Below are 19,135 nucleotides of genomic sequence, written 5' to 3' on the forward strand. Positions count from 1 at the left end.
TAAAACTAAACAAGCCAGATCCCGCACAGTCAATTGGTCCTGTAGTCAATGCCAACTGAAAACTATGTCTTTTTCATACACACAGAACAGAGATACACCCTCGCCCAAAATGGAATAATCACAAACTAAAAATAGAAATATGTAGACAAAAGTTAAACTGATCCGCCAAGAAACCAGACCCTGGATACAATGCAACACCACAAAAAACAGTAACACATGTCCTCTAATACAGTGCAAAATATAAAGACAGTAGATGTAAATTTGAAAAAACTGATACATAACAATCACCACTTTATAAATTAACAAATAAAAATAAAACAAATAATGAGATATAAAAAAATACAATTTTATTGGACTAATCCCCGTAAGCTCGGTCCCCATCCCCGCAAACCACCTGATTCCATCCACACAAGCCTTGAATTGTTTATATTAAAGTATAAAAAGAAACAATATTCTGTACAATTGTCAATTTATAAATCAGCGTCTTCTCCCCACTCTCTTCCCCATTTCCCTTCAGCATCCTCAGCCCACTCTCTCTCCACTTTCCTTCAGCGCACGCACATAAAAACAAGCAAGTAATTTTATATCATTTTCATTCTATTCATTCATAGAAATTAAAGTCTAGATAATGCCAGTCACATAACAAAACATGATTTTACAAAAATAATTCCCTGCAGTCAAGCCTGCAAGGATTATTAGATGTCTTTCAGCAGTTCCCCTCCCTCCCTCCCCCTTACCTTTGTGGCCAAGTCAAAATGATCTACCAACAATAAAATTTTAAAAACACAAAGCACGCTGTACGCAGAGAAAATGTTAATTATTATTTATATTCCGCGGGTTTTCAAAGAGGTCAAGGCAGATGACTTTATGCAATGTCACCTCAGTAACAACTATACAAAAATAGACAAATATTCCCCCTCCCTTTTTACTAAACTGCGATAGCGGTTTTTAGTGTAGGGAGCTGCGCTGAATGCCCCACGCTGCTCTCGACGCTCATAGGCTCCCTGCGCTAAAAAAACTCTATTGCGGTTTAGTAAAAGGGGGCCATAGTGCAAAATATAGACAGCAGATATAAATTTTCAAAACGGACACATTTTGATCACTAAGTTGAAAATAAAATCATTTTTCCTACTTTTTTGTCTGGTGATTTCATGAGTCTCTGGTCCTTCTTCTGATCCTTCTTCTTTCTCTCTCCCCCTGGCTCCCCTCTTTATTTCTGCCTTTCTTTCTCTCTCCTCCTGGCCCCCCTCTTTCTTTCTGCCTTTCTTTCTCTCCCCCTTGACCCCCCTCTTTATTTCTGCCTTTCTTTCTCTCCCCTTGGTCCCCCTCTTTCTTTCTGCCTTTCTTTCTCTCTCCCCCTGGCCCTCCTCTTTCTTTCTGCCTTTCTTTCTCTCCCCCTTGACCCCCTCTTTATTTCTGCCTTTCTTTCTCTCCCCTTGGTCCCCCTCTTTATTTCTGCCTTTCTTTCTCTCCCCTTGGTCCCCCTCTTTCTTTCTGCCTTTCTTTCTCTCTCCCCCTGGCCCCCCCTCTTTATTTTTTCCTTTCTTTCTCTCTCCCCCTAGCCTGCACAAAGCCATCGTGCCGATTTCTCCACTTCCACGATTCTTTCCCTACCCTCACCCCCAAGCCAGCAGCCGATTTCTCCCTGCTCCTTCCCCGATGTCCTGAACTTCATCGGGCAGCAGCAGCATTCACAATTCACTGATGTTGCCCGCTTCAGGCCTTCCTCTCTGTCGGGTCCTGTCTTCATGAAAACTGGAAGTAGGCAGGACCCGGCAGAGAACAAGGCCTGAAGCCGGCAACAGCAGCGAATTGTAAACGCTGCTGCTGCCCGAAGAAGGTAATGGAGCACCGAGGCAGTACGCTTCTCCCCCCTCCCAGCCGAACCCCCGCTGACCCTCCTATCTCCCCCCCCCCCCGTGAACCTTTCCGACCTTCCCAGCGAGAGCAGCAAACCTCCTTCGCGGCTTTCTCCTCCCTCTGCCGCGTTACTGATGACGTCATCAGTGATGCGGCAGAGGGAGGATAAAGCCGACGCTACTGGAGGGAGGTTTGCTGCTTTCGCTGGGAGGGTCAGAAAGGTTCACTTGGGGGGGGGGAGAGAGATAGGATGGTCAGCGGGGTTTCGGCTGGGAGGGGGGGGAGAAGCGGTCTGCCTTGGTGCTCCAAGGCCTGGCGCCATTACCTTTTTCGATAATGGCGCCGATGCTGCTTTCGCTGGGAGGGTAGGAGCGCGATAGGGACCGGGCCAGCTGTGCACCCCCCCCTAAGGCGGCACCCGGGATGGACCTCCCCCTCGCCCCCCTTGGTACGCTACTGCCCTGGGGAAACAGCCTGCAACAAGATCGCGCGATGCCAGAGATTTTTGCCTGCTTCGGCTGTTTCCTCCGCCGCGGTCCCGCCCCTCCTCTGACATCAGAGGAGGGGCAGGACCGTGGCGGAGGAAACAGTCGAAGCAGGCAAAGATCTCTGGCATCGCGATCTTGCTGCAGGCTGTTTCCAGACGCGACACCCGGCGCAGGGGGGGGTAACTGGACCGGACCGGGAGCACCCCCTCAGGGCTTGGTACCCGGGGCGGACCTCCCCCCCCCCCTTGGTACGCCACTGCCTGTACCATCTGCCTATGAACCCCCCCCAAAAAAAAAAAAAAAAAAAATAAACATTTTCCACAGCTGACAAGAGGAGCCTGTTTCAGGACCTGCCTCTGAAAAAAAGAAAAACTTCTAATCAATTAAAAAACACACATGGCGATTTCCCAAACTTAAAAAAATAAGCCTGCTTCGGGACCTGCCCCATCTGTCTCTGAAAAAAAGGGACATGTGAACTTTCAGCAGTTTACCCAACTGAAAAAAACTCAACATTTTCCCCAACTGGAAAAAAGAGCTTACTGCAGGACCTGCCCCATCTCTCTTAGAAAAAAAAGAAAAACTTCTAAGATAAGCCTGCTTGGGGAAGGGAGCTATTTTACTTTATTTTGTGGGAAGGGTGTTTGCTGGGGAAGCTGTGAACTACTTACATTACTTTAGGTAAAGGGGTGTGTGTTGGGAAGGAAACAATCTGGCTTCCATTTGGGGAGAGGGATGTGATTTGTTGGGGACAGGAAACGATCTTGGTTTGATGGGGGGGGGAGGGTTTTAATTGGTTGAAAACAATAAACTATCTTGGTTTTTATCTTTGGGGGGAGGGGTATGATTGTTTGGGATCGGGGCGCAATCATGCTTTGCTTTGGGGGTAGGGGTGTGAATATTTTGCTTAAATTTGGGAGAAGTGTGTATGCTGGGGGAGCAGTACTCCTGAAGGAACTGACAGGGGTGAGGTAAAAGAAAGGGAGAAGGGCTACTGCTGGACAGGGGGAGTAGGGAAGGGGTACTACTGGACAGGGGGACATGGGAGGTAAAAGGAAGGGAGAAGAGACAGAAAGAAAGAAAGACTGAAAGACAGCCAGGGAGAGAGACAAACAGAAAGACAGGGGGGCAGGGAGAGAGAAAGACAGACAGTAAGACAGGGGGCCAAGGGAAGAGACAGACAGAAAGAAAGGGGGACAGGGAGAGAGAAAAAAAGATAGACAGAGATAAAGAAAGAAAGAAACACCTCAGTGATCCATTGTGCTAAACGTCTACACATCTATTCTAGCACCTGTTAATGTAACTGACTTAAACACTAGTATTAACATAATACTTATTGCCAGATAAAGACCTGCACGGCCCAACCAGTCTCCTCAACAAGTTGGCCAGAGTTGTATCTGGCACTCCGTGGAAGTTCCACTTTTTCATGATTAATTGGCATACTTGATCATTATCTCTCCCCACCAGCTATGAGGTCATTTAAGTTTTCTTTTAACTGGACTCCATGTTTTTTTCTGTATAAGGATACACTGTGTTTATACTGTACATTATTTAATTCCATCACTGTTTTTGTTTTCACAACCTCCTCTGGTGGGGTGGGAGGGAAGGGCATGCCAGGTATCCACCACCCTGAAGTTGTTCCTGCAACCTCAACTCATGGCCTCTAGTTCTACTGATTCCCTGTTTTACATCAATGCAAATACTTGGGTGTTTTGTTAGATTCAACACTATCATTTAGCCACACATTAAGCTTGTCTTATTGCAAGTTGTTGTTTTTTTTAAATTTCATCTGTTACAGAGATTGAGAGAAATTTTCGGACAGTGATTACTATGTTAATAACTCCAGTGTTGGACTCTTGTAATTCACTATACCTTGGTCTACCAAAATATGTGATACATGCATTACAAATTGTCCAAAATGCTGCATCTCAGATTATTATTCGAGCCCCAAATATGAGCATATAACACTAATTTTGCATAGTCTGCATTGATAATGCCACTGTACAGATCCATGGTGAGACCTCATTTGGAGTATTGTGTTCAATTCTGGAGGCCACACTACCGGAAAGATGTGCGGCGAATTGAGTCAGTTCAGCGAATGGCCACCAGGATGGTCTCGGGGCTCAGGGATCTCACGTATGAAGAAAGGCTAAATAAATTGCAGCTGTACTCACTAGAGGAACGAAGAGAGAGGGGGGACATGATTGAGACGTTCAAATATGTCACGGGCCGTATCGAGGTGGAAGATGATATCTTCTGTCCTATAGGTCATTCGACCACCAGAGGGCATCCGCTGAAAATCAGGGGAGGGAAATTTCGAGGTGATTCCAGGAAATACTTCTTCACAGAAAGGGTGGTCGATCATTGGAACAGTCTACCTCTACAGGTGATTAAGGCCAGCAGCATGTCAGATTTTAAGAGAAAATGGGACATTCACGTGGGATCTCTAAGGGAGTAAAGTCAGGGGGGTGGGTCATTAGAGTGGGCAGACTTGATGGGCTGTAGCCCTTTTCTGCCGTCATATTCTATGTTTCTATGTTTCTAAAGTAAATTGTATAAAGATTTTCTTTCTTATTTATTGTTTGTTTGTCACAATTTTATTATATATGTTTTTATGTAACCTGCTCAGAACTGTGGATGTGACGGGATATAAATGTTTTAAATAAATAAATCTTGGATAAAGATTAGTTTTCATATTAATTCTAGAGAACGATATGGGAACTGTTAACCACAGGAATGGGGGGAAAAAATTGGCCATTTGCCACGGATGCGGGAACAAGGCTTTTCACTGTCCCGTGGAGTGGTAAATAATAATAATAATAATTTATTTTGTATACCGCCATACCCAGGGAGTTCTAGGCGGTTCACAACAGTCAGATGAAAATACATACAGTGTGGTTGGAATTGGAGAACATAGCAACGCAATCAAAGAGGCAAATTAGTCTTACGTTTACAATTTAGGTGAGGGAAGGGCTATATACAGTGCATGCAGTAAGAGAATACATTGAATAAGAGAATGGAATAGATGCATAAAAAGTTAAATGGAGGGAGCAACCATCATAGAGGAGTGGGAAGGGAAGAGGGGAATACGTTACAGAAGAGGTGGGAACCGTTAAAGAGGTGGGGTGCATTAAGGGTTTGGTCTTTTGAAAAGTAGAGTTTTGATCTGTTTTCTAAAGTTGAGATATGATAAGGCATCGAGTATAATTTGGGCGAGCCATGAGTTTAGTTTGGCCGCTTGAAAAGAGAAGGTCCTTTCGAATAATCTTTTGAGTTGACACGATTTCAATGAGGGAAAAGCGAACAGATTTATTCTGCGGGAGCTCTTATTACTGTAGTTCAGGTTGAAGTGAGGATAAAGATAATAAGGTGACATACCAAATATAGTTTTGTAGCAGATGCATGAGAACTTAAACAGAACTCTGGATTTGAATGGCAGCCAGTGCAACTTGTGGTAGAAAGGGGATATGTGTTCCCATTTCTTCAGGCCAAAGATGAGGCGTACAGCGGTATTTTGGACCAGCCTCAGCTTCCTGGTGATTTTCTTGAAGACGCCTAAGTATATGATGTTATAGTACTCCAGGATACTCAGGATAGAAGATTGGACCAACAGGCTAAAAGAGGCGTCATTGAAGTATTTTTTAATGGTGCGTAGTTTCCAAAGTACCGAGATACTTTTCTTAAATACTAGGTAGGTGTGTTTCTCCAGTGTGAGATGCTTGTCTAAAGTGACTCCTAGTATTTTTAAGGATTGCCCATTGACATGTAGTGTGGTTTCCTTGATTTTGTCATTTGGGGCTGCTAAGAAAAATTTAGTTTTTTCCAGGTTTAGCTTTAATTTAAACGCTGCCATCCAAAGTTCGATCTGATTTAGAGTGAAGGATAGAGAGTTTAGTAGCTCTGGAGAAAAGCCGGAGAGCGGAATGACTATGGTGATGTCGTCCACATAGATGAAGAATTTGAGCTTTAGGCTCTGCAGGAGGTTTCCTAGGGAGGCAAGGTAGATGTTGAACAGGGTGGGGGACAAGGGGGAGCCTTGTGGGACCCCATAGGGGTTGTCCCAGCCATAGGAGATAGTGTCGTCCTTAAGCACCTTATAGGTTCTATTTGTCAGGAATCCATGGAACCAATTGAGAACATGACCTGAGATTCCGATAGACATCAAACAATCCAGCAGAATGGTGTGGTCGACCAAGTCAGATGCGCTACTCAGATCGAGTTGCAGAATTAGAGCACATGAGCCTTGGCTGAATAGTAGATGAAGGTAGTCAAGCAGAGAAGCTAAAATTGTTTCAGTACTGTGACCTGAACGGAAACCAGATTGGTTGTCATGTAAGATATTGTGTTTTTCCAAATATGTGGTGAGTTCGTTGTTTATTACCCCCTCTGCTATTTTGGTTACCAGGAGGATATTGGCGATAGGTCTAAAGTTGGATGCAATGTTAAATGGCTCTTTTGCATTTTTTTAAATTGGGGTGGTCAAAATGTGGCCTTGTTCCACAGGGAACTTCCCTGAGGATAGTAGAAAGTTGATCCAAGTCAGCATCTTGGCCTTAAATTTGACTGGGGCCGATTTCATGATATTTGGGGGGCAGGTATCCAGTCTGCAGTAGGAGCTGGCATACTTATTGTAGTATTTAATAAAAGTTTGCCAGTCAATGGATGAGAATATGTTCCAGTTCAGGTCAGCTCTGGAATCGTCGGAATCTATAGCACCAGTGGGTTTTGGCTGGGGCGGTGAGCGAGGATCTTAGTTTTTGTATTTTGGAATTGAAAAAATCAGCCATGCTGTTTGCAGTTAGAGTGGGTTCTTCGGGGGCATCGATAAATGATTCAATATTATATAGATCATTTACCAGCTTAAAAAGGCTGCTACTGTTGGTTGAAGTGTCACCAATTTTGTGGGTGTAGAAGATTTTACGTTTTTCTTTGGTCCGATTTTTGTAGTTTTTTTGTTTTAATCTCCAGGCAACTCTATGCTGTTGCACTCCTGATTTTAGCCATAGTCTTTCTGATTTTCTTAGGTCTCTCTTTATCATCAGCAGCTCTGAATCAAACCAGCCCTCTAGGTTTCTAAGTCTCTTTCTGCGGGTTTTAATGGGCGCCATTTCATTTAGAATATTGGTGCTATCGGTAATCCAGGAGTTCATAAATTGATCGGTTTCTTCATTTTGTTCTGATATGATCTCATAATGGGACTAGAATTCTATGGGGTTTATCTTACCTCTGCTAGTATGGAATTTTTTATTTCTCTTTTTAGGGATATTGTTTGTTGGGCTAGTAGATTTTAATTGGCATTCAAGTTCGAAGTTGCAGAGTCTGTGATCTGACCATAGTGAGTCGGTCCAGTATTCTTGTTTCCAGAAAATTTTGGGGTTAGGTAGTTCTCTAGTGGAGAAGGTAACTAAATCTAACTGATGGCCTCTTTGGTGGGTTGTAGCTGGAGGAGGTTTGAAGTAACCTAGTGAATGGCCTTATCCCCGCAGTAAAGGAGCTACCACAAGTCGCCTCCCTTCCCACCCCTCCTGGCCAACAGCCCCCCTCACAATTGCAGGTCCACATTCCCTCTCCCTCCCTCCAACAGTGCCCTTCCTCTCTAACTCCTGATCATGGGTCAAAACCAACAAAAAAAAAACCCTGCAACTCCCCTGGGTCGGCCCCTTTGCACCTCCTGGGTGAGCCTAGTAGCCTCTTAGAAGCTTTGTCGATAAAGAGGCAACATTGCATGCAGGCCTGCTCCAGGACCTTCTTCCAGCCGAGTCCCTCCTTCTAATGTAACACTGACTGGAAGTTACATTGGAAGGAGGGACTCGGCTTGAAGAAGGTTTCGTGGTTTTGACTTGCAATCAGGAGTGATAGGGAGGGGGCTGCTGGACTTGCAAGGGGGCCTGCTGATGCACCTGCAAATGGGGGAGGGGATACTTTGGGCTGCTGGACCAGCTGGTGGTGAAGGGAGATAGTTGCAGGATCTGGTCAGGGGATGGGGAAGGGAAAGAGGTGCTGGGTGGACTGTGGCTGGAGGGAAGGGAGAGGTGTCAGACCCACACCTGGGCGCTGGAGGGAGGGGGTAGAGGTATTGGACCAATGGGAAGGGAGGGTAGTGCAGGACCTGCAGGGAGGAAAAAAGAGAAGGGAAGGAAAAGAGAAAAGCTGAACCAAGGGGATGAAGGAAGAGTGAGTATAATATTGAACATAGTGGAGGGAGGGAGGAAAGAGAGAGTGTGAGAGACACATTGGTGTAAGGGAGTAAGAGGGGAGAAGCTGGACACAGGGAGATATACAAAAAGAGGGGAGGTGGTGGGTATGGATGGGAGCATAGGAACAGGGACAAAATGGGGAATGCTACATGGGTGTAGTATATGGACATGGGAGGATACATGGACACAGAGAGAAGATGCCTAGATATGGGGAGAATAAGAATGCAGAAGGAAGATGCTGGATGGGGGGCACAGGGATATATAGGAGTGATACTGTACACAGGGGGAGGGGATCAAAGAATGGTGAGACGATGAAGGCAAGAAGATGGGCACAGGGGAAATACTAGAAAGGGACCTATAGGAGACATAGAGAAGGGAGATGCTGAACATGGGGAACAATACATACACAGAGATAGAAGATGGATGGTGAGCATGGAGAAAAAAGAAATGTCAAATGGTCAGGAGACCCTGGCAAGTAAGTTAAGAGAAGACAAAAGAAAATAAAGATTAGCGCCTGAGACCAACATGATTTGAAGAATAAAATGAGACAACAAAAGGTAGAAAAAAAAAACTTTTTCTATTTTGTGATTAGAATATATCAGATTTGAAATATGTATCTTGCTAGAGCTGGTGTTAGAAATAACTGAGGACTGTAAAGCCCAGGCCATGTCTTTAGCTTCCAGCTGGCTTACGGATCTCTCTGACAAGGGGGCAGTTGCTCTAGTTGTACTTCCCTAACACTATTCCTGTCATGTGTGACTGCGATATTCTTTTAGCAAGATTCTGTGTAGCATTCTGTAGTAATTTGGCTTATTCAGTTTGCTCAATAGTGGAGGGGATATTTGTGAAGGGGAGGAGAGGGAGATAGGGGTTTTGTTGATCCTTGCTCTGTATTATTTGTGTTTATAAAATGACAATTGTACAGAATAGTGTTTCTTTTTTAAAAGTATCTTTATTGAGTTTTAAGACATTATGGGGCTCATAATCAAAATTTAAACACGTCTAAAAACCCACCCAAGTCGGCACTTGGATGATCTAAAAGACAGATCATCCAAGTCCAAAGACTTGGATGATCCAAAGACGTGTCCAAAGACTTTCTAGGTCTCCGAGTTCCGCTGTATGCCTAGAGCTATAAGGTTAGGGTAGAATGTGGGCGGGATGTAGGCTGACCTAGACTTAGGGCTAGATTCACTATTCCCACCGATCATGTCCTGACCTGATTCACTAACCTTCCTCCCGAGCGTATCCGCGCCCAATCTGATCCACGCATGTAAATGAGGGGGAACCGCATGCAAATGTAGGCAGGCAGCAATTCACTAAAAAAAAAAAAAAAGAGTAACACTGACTGGGCTGGCTGATCCCAAAACAAGCGACTGCTGAGGACCAGTCGCATATTTCCTTGATGACTCTCCTGCTCCATGCCACCCTGAAATCCCAGCCAACTTCCGCCAGCCCTGCTCTTTGCCCTGCTCTCTGACAGAAGCTCTCTGCTCCCTCCCTGCTCTCCGCTGTGATTCTCCTGCTCCGATTGCCCCAATTCTCCTGCTTGCTGCCCTGCTCTCTGCCCTGACTCGCCACCCCGACTCTCCTGCCCTTCCCCGCAGTGCGAGCCCGTGGTTTTAACCCACGGGTTTAAAGCCGGTTAAAACCACGGGCTTGGGAAGTTAAAAAAAGTTTTTAAAAAAGAAAGTTTAAAGCTCTTTAAGCATGTGCAGACCATCTACAAGCAAAGAAGATGGTCTGCGCATGCGTCGGAATCGCTCTTCAGCGATCCCTGCAGTCGGTTGGGGGTGTGACTCTGAGCACCCCCATTTGCATGAGGCAGCCGGCAACTTCACGGATTGGATCACTAATGGATTGGATTTGTGAGGATAGTGAATCTAGCCCTTAGTCATCCCGCAGGGATAATCAAAGGTTTTACTAGATATCCTGGACGGAACTTAAACCTCTTTTTACATCATCTAACTCACAATGTTTAAGTTCCAAAAAGATATCCAAAATGACCAAATAACCACTGCAGAGACAAAGTAAAGACCCCCACACAGTCCCCCAATGTTCATTGACCTCCTCACAAACCCACAAAGATTGGAATAAAAACATACATACCTGTCTCCAGAACATCAGCACCTGGTATAGGAAAGCCTTGTAGACCTGCACAGAGGTGTCTTAAATAACCTGGGGGTGGGTTAGTGAATATGAGTCTTGTAACTCAAAGCGCAATCTCCTTTCTCTTCTCCTACTTATGCTCTGAATATCGTCGACTGTATAATGCTACTCATTGTGAAACTGTGTAATACACAGACCCTGTAACTCTCCTGTTACTATCACTAGATGTTCAATGCTATACTCTGTAATTCGCTGTCTGTACAGTTTCTCTTCATTGTAAACCGCCTAGAAGTCGCAAGATTGTTGGCGGTATATAAGAATAAAGTTGTTGTTATTATTATTATTATTATTATTATATGCATAAACATACCACTTTATAGGAACAGTGCCTCCACTGACATCGTTTTTTCTACGCTGACACCTTCAGTCTGTGATCAAGACTGTGTGTAGGCTCCGATTCTGAGGCCTTTTCCCGAGTCTATTTCTTATAGAAAAAACGATGTCAGTGGAGGCACTGTTCCTATAAAGTGGTATGTTTATGCATATTGAATAGGTTGAATCCTTTGAACCACTTCGGGTGATTTTTTGGGTGGGTTAGTGAACCATAGAGAGGAGGACCCAGGCCCATAAGCCACTCTAACCACTACATTTATGGTGTAACATGTGCACCCACCAATTCTCCCTCCCCCAAGCCCTTCTCTACTGCCATATAGGTGCCACCTGCAGCCATAAGGGCTATTGGGATTATAGACAGGTGGGTATAGTGGGTTTTGGGGGGGCTCACCATAACTTAAAGGGAGTTCTGGTGAGATGTTTAAGTGGCACCCTTTTTGTGAAGTTCACAGCAGTGCCCTGTAAACTGTCCCACTGCTTTGTTGCAATGTCTGGGTGGCCAGTCCATTGCAAGCTTGGCCCCTCCCATGCCCAAATGGTCTTGTTCTGGGTATTTGGGATTTAGATGAAATTTTGGTCAAAAATGTGGTATAAAGATGGATGTACTGGCGGTCTGGACAAACAGTAGTCTGGACATCCAGATAGATGATTTTTGAAAAAGAAATATTCCAGATGCATTTTCCCACTGCCGACTTTGGACATCTAGCACCATACGACCAAATTCGACTTAGATTTTTGTTTTGATTATGCCCCTCCATGTATAAAGCATAAACAACAAATTATTATAATGGTTTGTTGCATTTTGTATACATTAATGTAATAATCACTGACAAAACAGTATGCATGTTGTCACAAGCCCAGCACTACAGCTAGCGTTGTTCCAGCTAGAAAGCATAGGAACTTAGCCCTGAAGCTGAAGAGAGCTGATCAGTGCAGCAGCTCTCCAACTAGCATGGAGCAGGACTCAGATTCTGGGGAGGTTTTCCAAGAGCAGGAGCCCTGGGAGGAGTTGGGACATTATGAGGACAAAAACTCTTTTAAACCTAGGCCAGCCACTGGTAGGACACAGCCTAAGAAACAGACTCTAGTCTAGCCCCTTTAGGCACACACCTGCTGAGACTAATTGCAGATCAGGAGAAAGCCCAGGGAAAGCTGAAGCCTGCCCCATCCCCCATACAGGCTTGGGCGTGGCTCCCACAGAGAAAGGCAGTTGGAGCAGTGCAAGCCAGGAAGAGACAGGGCTGAGCCAGCAGAGGAAACAGACCCATGTTTAGGTGCTCCAGAAGGTAGGCAAGATAATGAAGTTGAAATGCAGGATTCAGAGGAATCTTTACCTGTAAACCAGCCAGACTGCCTGAGGCCGGAGGAAGCTATGGACATTGCATTGGAACCAGTTGATGACCAGATGGATGAGAGTTAAGTTTTTCCTTTTATTTCTTTTGCTTGGAAAAGCTTTCAACTGTACAGAGTTTTGAAAGAAGGAACTGTGTGTTTGCTGCCTGTTTGGGGAATTTAAGAGACCATTGAAGGGAAAGGCTGCCCTGCCTGAAAAGGACTTTGTATTGTGCTTTTTTTTTTTTTTTTCTGTTTTTGAAAGTTAAAGCCACTGCTTGCTACAGTGGGGATTGTGGGGCAGAATCCACACAAGATTCAAAGGGTTGGGATTGCGGGGCCTTCAAGGCTGTTTTGATAGTGGATTCAGCAATTCCCCATCCCCACCAGCTTACTAGGGTTGCTAGGGGAAGCCTAACTATATTTAGGCAGGCACAGTGAGCTTTGCAGGGACAAGTTGGTTATTACATGGACTGTGGAATACTTACCAATTTTGGATGTTTTTTTTTTTTTTTTAAGAAGCCAGTAAGGTACTTCCTGGACTTACCCTGAGGCAAAGGGTGTGTGTGGTCAGCCATGTGCTGACCAGGCAGCCAGAAGGACTGCACGGCTACTAGCCGGAACAGGTGAACTGTTTGAGGGGTTTTTTTTCCTCCTTATTTTGGATACATGTTTGAACATTGGCTTAATTACCAAATAAAGCCTTCTTTATTTGAACAGTGGCTGGACTGTAGCCTTATTGTGTTTGGGGATCTTTTGCCATTCTGACTATTATTTTCCCAGCAGGGCTTTCACCTTTTGAGGGCACACCAGAATCAGTGATTGCACTCAGCCCGCGACTTGCCTCAGGACCCGGTACCGGCTGCGCGACAATGTACAGAGAATCAGATATTATCATAACAAATGTCCATAGGAGCCCGTGTTTTACAGAAGTGGGTGTGATTTGGGTTTTTTGACGCTATAATATCTTCATATTTTCTTAAGGAACATATATAATTCCACCATTCAGAAAAGTGTAGTTGGGAATTATCTTTGCAAAGACTAACAATTAAGTGAATTGCTAGAGCAATCTTATCAAAGAGTTTCATTAGATCTATTTATACTTTAATAAAATAAGTTCAATATAAAATCATAAATATTCAAGGCTTGTGTGGATGGGATCAGATGGTTTTCAGGGATGGGGACAAACTTTTTCCCTGTGTCATTCTCTAATTAATTCTTTTAAATATTTAAACATCAGTATCATATCACCCCTATTTCTCCTTTTCCTTTAGAGCAGTGTCTTGCAAACTTTTTCTGCCAAGGCACACTAAACTCAGGGCCGCGTCTATTACCTCTGTGCATGCACGGATGTTGGCTGGTGATGTCGCACGCATGTGCGTTGATGTCATCATATCAACGTCCATGTCCTGTAGACATGGCCCTTAGCTCAGGGGCCTTCCAAAACCCGGACAAACTGCCAGATTTTGGAAATTCCTCCATCACCAGGGGGCAGGGAGGAAAGGCACTGGTAGTGACTGACTTGTTTCTTTTGCGGCATACCTGGAATCTCGTCAAGGCACTCAGTTTGCGATACACTGCTCTAGAGTCTTCAAGTTTTTTCTTATATGTCTTTTGGTACAAACCTCAAAGCAGTTTAGAGGAAGGAGACAAAACTGATATAAGTCTTTTGATGTCCTTGTATAGGCCTCACCAGTAACTTGCATTAATACTTTTCTTTTACTGGATATGCAAACTAGCATCCTTCTGATTACAGCCACCACCTAGGGATCTTAAGGCAACAAAACAATCATCCCAAGTTCCCTCTTCCAGTTTGTGTTTTCAGCCACTCACCCCCCCCCCCCCCAGTAAATACAGCATCAGTCTACACATTACATTTTAATCTTTTTAGATCACTTCTCATGTTGTTCGCTCCCTTTGGAGTGGCCACACTGTTGTAAAACTTCATGTTGTCTGCAAAAAGCCAAACTTTTCCTTCTAACTCTTCAGCAATGTCACTCACAAATCAGTCCCAATAGCAATCCTCCACTATTCACTTTCTTCTCCTCCAGCTATCTCTGACATCAATCCTTCCATTTCGGCCTTTTCTCACACATGCCTTTTTATCTACATTTAGTTAGATTTTATTCATCCATCTCTCCCTTCCAGCCCTGCATCATTTTACTCCTATACTTACCTTTCTAGTTCATCCATTTCCACCCATTTCTCATTCATTTGCCGTCCTCCTGTTTGTCTTTCAGCCACTTTCTAGTGCCCCGTTTTGACCCTCTGTAGTTAAGTACTACCTGGTCTCATCTACTTCTCTCATTCCCTCGTCAACCCCAGTTTCTTTGGTTACTCATGTCCTCTCCACTTCTAGTCCCTTTCTTGCATCTTGCCCCTTTATACAAACTCCAATTCTGTATTTTACTGCCACATTTCCTCTTCCTCTCATCCCCCTTAAAGACTTGTCCCTTTCCTTTGTGTCTCACCCTCTTTATAGCCCTATGCCTTTCTTCCCTTTCTCCAGCCTCAGCCCATCTGCCTTCATCTCCTGTATTTATTTTCCCTTTTTATTTTGAGCATCCATCCCGCTGCTCCTTCATCTTTACTTTCCACTGTCCCTGATATATGCCCCCACTCCGTGCTTCTTCTACCTTCTTCCTCCTCCAGTATCAATGCTTTTCTCAAACTGCCAACCCCCAGCATCTGCCCCTTCTCTTAGCTCCAGCGTCAGACACAATTTCCCAAATTAGCCTGGGAGAAGAGAGGGAAGACAAGGTGGCACTCTGCAAACATGAAAACATGGAACATAGCATTTGACAGTAGTTTATGGAACATGCAACTGAGTGTCTATTTATATCATTTTTAAAGAATAAATGCACGGGGCTGCAGATAATGCTGCCCCATTTTTGTCAGTGTCCCTGTGCCATCTCTTTTTCCCTGCTAGCACCAGTGATCTTGTCAGACTTGTTTATAAATGTTTTCTGATCTGATTCTTATTTGCAGCTCGTGTGCAGCGATGTGATGGCCCATTTTATAACATCTCAGCTCTACAACTGGAAGATGTATAAGTACAGAGAGCACTTTTTATACTTCATGTAGCTCTCCAAGCTCTGCTTTGCTGGCAGTGTTTTCTGTTGCCATCTCCTGGTTCTATATAAGCTGTCTTTCCTTTTTCCATTTTCTTTTACACCTCGCTTGATAGTGGTCTTAGGGAATATTCTTTATGGCTTCTTTATTGCACTGCTGTTTCTAAGCTTCAGCCACATCGGTTCTAAAACTATTTATAATGTATATTTTTCCTTACAACAGGTTTAAAAACAGCAAAGGTTATTGCTACAGTTGCATTTTTTACTCTGTAATGGTTTTCTTATTTGCTATTTTTAATAGCACAAAGTCCCTCTTATATTAATAACCATAACTGATTGATGTTATCAATGTGTATCAGCAATTAAACTGGTATACAAATACAATTGTATGACCCCCCCTCCCAAGCAGCAGCATAATGATGCACCTGTGGAGAGCCCACTCAAGTTGTGACCCCCAAATATGGGTTTTGTGACACCATTATTATATTGTGTTACCCCCCTATGATTCATTTTTCAGTGACTAGAAATGTTTAAAGTGAAAACTTTGTAAAATCACACCCAGCCCAATATGAGAGCAGCTCTAAGGAAACAGGACAGAGAGGTAAGAAATCCTAAGGAAAACACATAAGATTCAGTTCAGACAGGGGCCTAAGGTTCAACAAGTATTTTGTAACTAAAGAAGGGAAATATAGGGTCTGAACAGTACATGAGCATCATCTTTGAATAATTCTTATGCTGATCTACTGTAAGATATCACAGCTGCAAAGAATCTGGATTTTTCTAGGATCAATATAGCTAATACTAGAATTACATACAGCAACATCCTTTGCCTGAAACTTTCTTCTGCATTGCCTTTCTAGTGAGGAAGAGGAGGTTTGCAGACTTGGATGGGCCAATTTATCCCAAGTGTCGGAGTGGGGTGTAGTCCACCTTCATCCCCCTCTCCTTCCAGAAGGTGAAGCCAGAGCCTGGGAACAAGACCTTCTTTTATTGATAGTTTGTGCCACATTGTGGAATCCTAAAAGGCAAAAGTGGCTGCACAATGTATTTGTTGTGGATTATTTCCATTTTGCATCATCATTGCACACTAAAATGGTTTTTAACTCATCTAGTGATTTTAGTCAATATGGCCAAGGATGTTTTTCAGAGAGACAGAAAACTCAACCTTGTTGGTTACAGATGTTAAGCAGTCTCGCTAAGGAACAAATTTACCCTAGCAACAGATGAAACTGTCATTATATCGTGTAATGGATTTATTTCCTGTATACTTTTTAAGATTCATGCAGGATTTAGTTGCAAGAACAAGCATCTTAACACAATTTTAGAAGGATAAAAAATGCTTTATTTATACATTCGACCACAAATACATTTTTCAACTTGTCAGATTTTACAAACATCATGGTATACTTTAAGGACTTGTGGATCACAGGTACAGAGTAAACCTTTGCTGAGCTATCTGCTATGAAATTTTTCAAGCTCTGGTTGTCACTCAGGACTCTGACCATTTTGTCCAGCTACTAAAAATAAAAGTTAGGTAGAACATTATACATATGTTACAGTTCACAGTTTCTTAGTAATGATGGTGAACAAGTGAAAATTCAATGCTTAAGATTCAAAATGAAAAGAAACTAAAAACTGTAAAAACCTGAACACTAGCATGCCTCCATTTTGCTAAGGACATTCTTCATGTAACACTTAAAATGTTCAAATACAATATTGTAAGATGATCAGTCTCCATTGACTTTTCATGCAACATTTTTTTGTATATTGTGCATAGGTGTGTTATCACAAGACTTCAGCAATGCAGCCTGTTTCTCAATTAGAAACAGAGGTGCAAACAACAGTTGTATATGTAGTATGAGGATACAGTTCCCACTCAGACAGGATTAAATATTCAGCAGATCACATGTATTGCTCTCTGTTGATTGTTTCTGGTAAGTCTACAATATAGAGATTAGGTTCTTACCTTGATAATATCTTTTCCAGTGATAGAGATAGTATGCTCAAGCGTAGAGTTGTCCATCCATGCTCACGAGCATACTGTAGAAGATGTCAATCGCAGCTTTTCAGCGCCTTGTCCTTCCCCACGGTTTCAGCTGCCACCTTTAATTTGTACCAAAGCTGGTGACAGCCCTACAGAAGAATTTGGGAGAAGGAGGGGTATGGGGAAACCAGGTGTCTGATCTGCTCAAACATTCACTGAATGAGCAGTAATGCAGTTAAAACATTAGGAAGCCTCTGAGTGGAACAATGAATGTAAGAAAAATACAAGTTAAACAAAAAACATAAACAGCCTGAACATTTATGGAGCTCAACAATTCTTCCCTTGTAATCATATACACAGATTCTTCACAATGCAATGGTCTGACTGACAGTAAATTCCTAGCTATGGAGCTGACCATTAAGCTTGAGTCAGAAAGCAGGCGCATCTAATAAATTGCTGGGTGGAGGGGGTTCTGCATCCCTATCTAATGAAAAAGATATTATCAAAGATAAGAATCTAATCTCTTTTTCCAGTGCAATAGGAATAGTATGCTGAACCATAGCAATCCACAAACTTTAGGGTGGGAGAAATGAGTCTGCACATAGTACTAAGGACCTGAAAGTAGCATCCTCCTGTGCTGCTATGTCCACCCTGTAGAATTTGGTGAAAATACAAAGAGAGGACCAGGTGGCCAACCTACAAATCTCTTCAGAAGGCATCGCCCTTGCTTCTGCCGAAGAGGAGGCCACTCCCTTGTCGAATATGCCTGCAATGAGATAGGCAGCTTTTTAACACAACCAATGTATGCAGAGGCTATAGCTCTATGAATCCAGCTAGAGATGGTGGCCTTGGAAGTGGGTCTGCCTTGTCAAGCCTGATTGGTTAATACAAAAAGATGATCTGAAAGATGAAACTCATTGGTCACCTCCAGGTAATGCAATAGGACTCTCCTGACATCCAAAACTTTTAAGACATTGAACATAAGAATTGCTGCTGCTGGATCAGACCAGTGGTCCATCATGCCCAGCAGTCCACTCACACGGCGGTCCTTAGGTCAAAGACCAGTGCCCTAACTGAGACTAGCCTTACCTGCGTATGTTCTGATACAGCAGGAACTTGTTTAACTTTGTCTTGAATCCCTGGAGGGTGTTTTCCCCTATAACAGCCTCTGGAAGAGTATTCCAGTTTTCTACCACTCTTTCTTCTTGGACCCTGTGTGGTGAAATGCTGGCAACCTAACCTCTTGGTTGACATACAACACCAAAATGACTTTCAGGAGGAAGGAAGGAACTGTACGCAAAGACACTCCTGCTTCTGGGATCTTGAGGAATGGCTCTCTGCATGACAGGGCCTGCAATTCTGAGATTCTCCAGGCAGAAGTAATTGCCACCAAAAAGACTGCTTTGACCAACAGATCCATGAGGGAGGCATCCTGTAAGGGCTCATGCAGAGCTCTGCTGAGGCCCTCTAAAACTATAATAAAAGTCCAGGAGGGAAATGAGTCTCAAATCATGGGCCATAGTCTCAAGGCACCTTTCATGAACTTATATCCAAGTGGGTCGCTAATGAAGCTCTCTTCTCTCAACCCCTGAAGCATGAGAGCCCTGCTACTTGGACTCTAAGGGATGCTACTGCCAGTATCTTGTCAAGGCCCTCTTGGAGGAATGCCAGTACTAATGAGATGGGGGCATTGCCCAGCTCTAAATT

General features: G+C 43.7%; 1 protein-coding gene across 5 annotated transcripts in view; it reads left to right on the top strand.

The window, feature by feature from the left end:
- Nucleotides 1–18,488, top strand: part of TMOD1 (tropomodulin 1) — a 305,423-nt gene extending 286,935 nt beyond the window's left edge. For 4 of the 5 annotated variants that reach the window (XM_033917773.1, XM_033917798.1, XM_033917807.1 and 1 more), the window contains one exon: nucleotides 16,305–18,488. In XM_033917773.1, coding sequence (XP_033773664.1) covers nucleotides 16,305–16,369 — 65 coding nt within the window. In that variant the 3' untranslated portion in view covers nucleotides 16,370–18,488. Of the gene's footprint in view, nucleotides 1–15,361; nucleotides 15,427–16,304 lie in introns of all 5 variants that reach the window. The other variant, XM_033917789.1, reaches the window with a different exon arrangement.
- Nucleotides 18,489–19,135: the final 647 nt, after the last annotated feature.

The sequence above is a fragment of the Geotrypetes seraphini genome, chromosome 1 (genome assembly GCF_902459505.1).
Source record: "Geotrypetes seraphini chromosome 1, aGeoSer1.1, whole genome shotgun sequence".
Taxonomy (NCBI): Eukaryota; Metazoa; Chordata; class Amphibia; order Gymnophiona; family Dermophiidae; genus Geotrypetes; species Geotrypetes seraphini.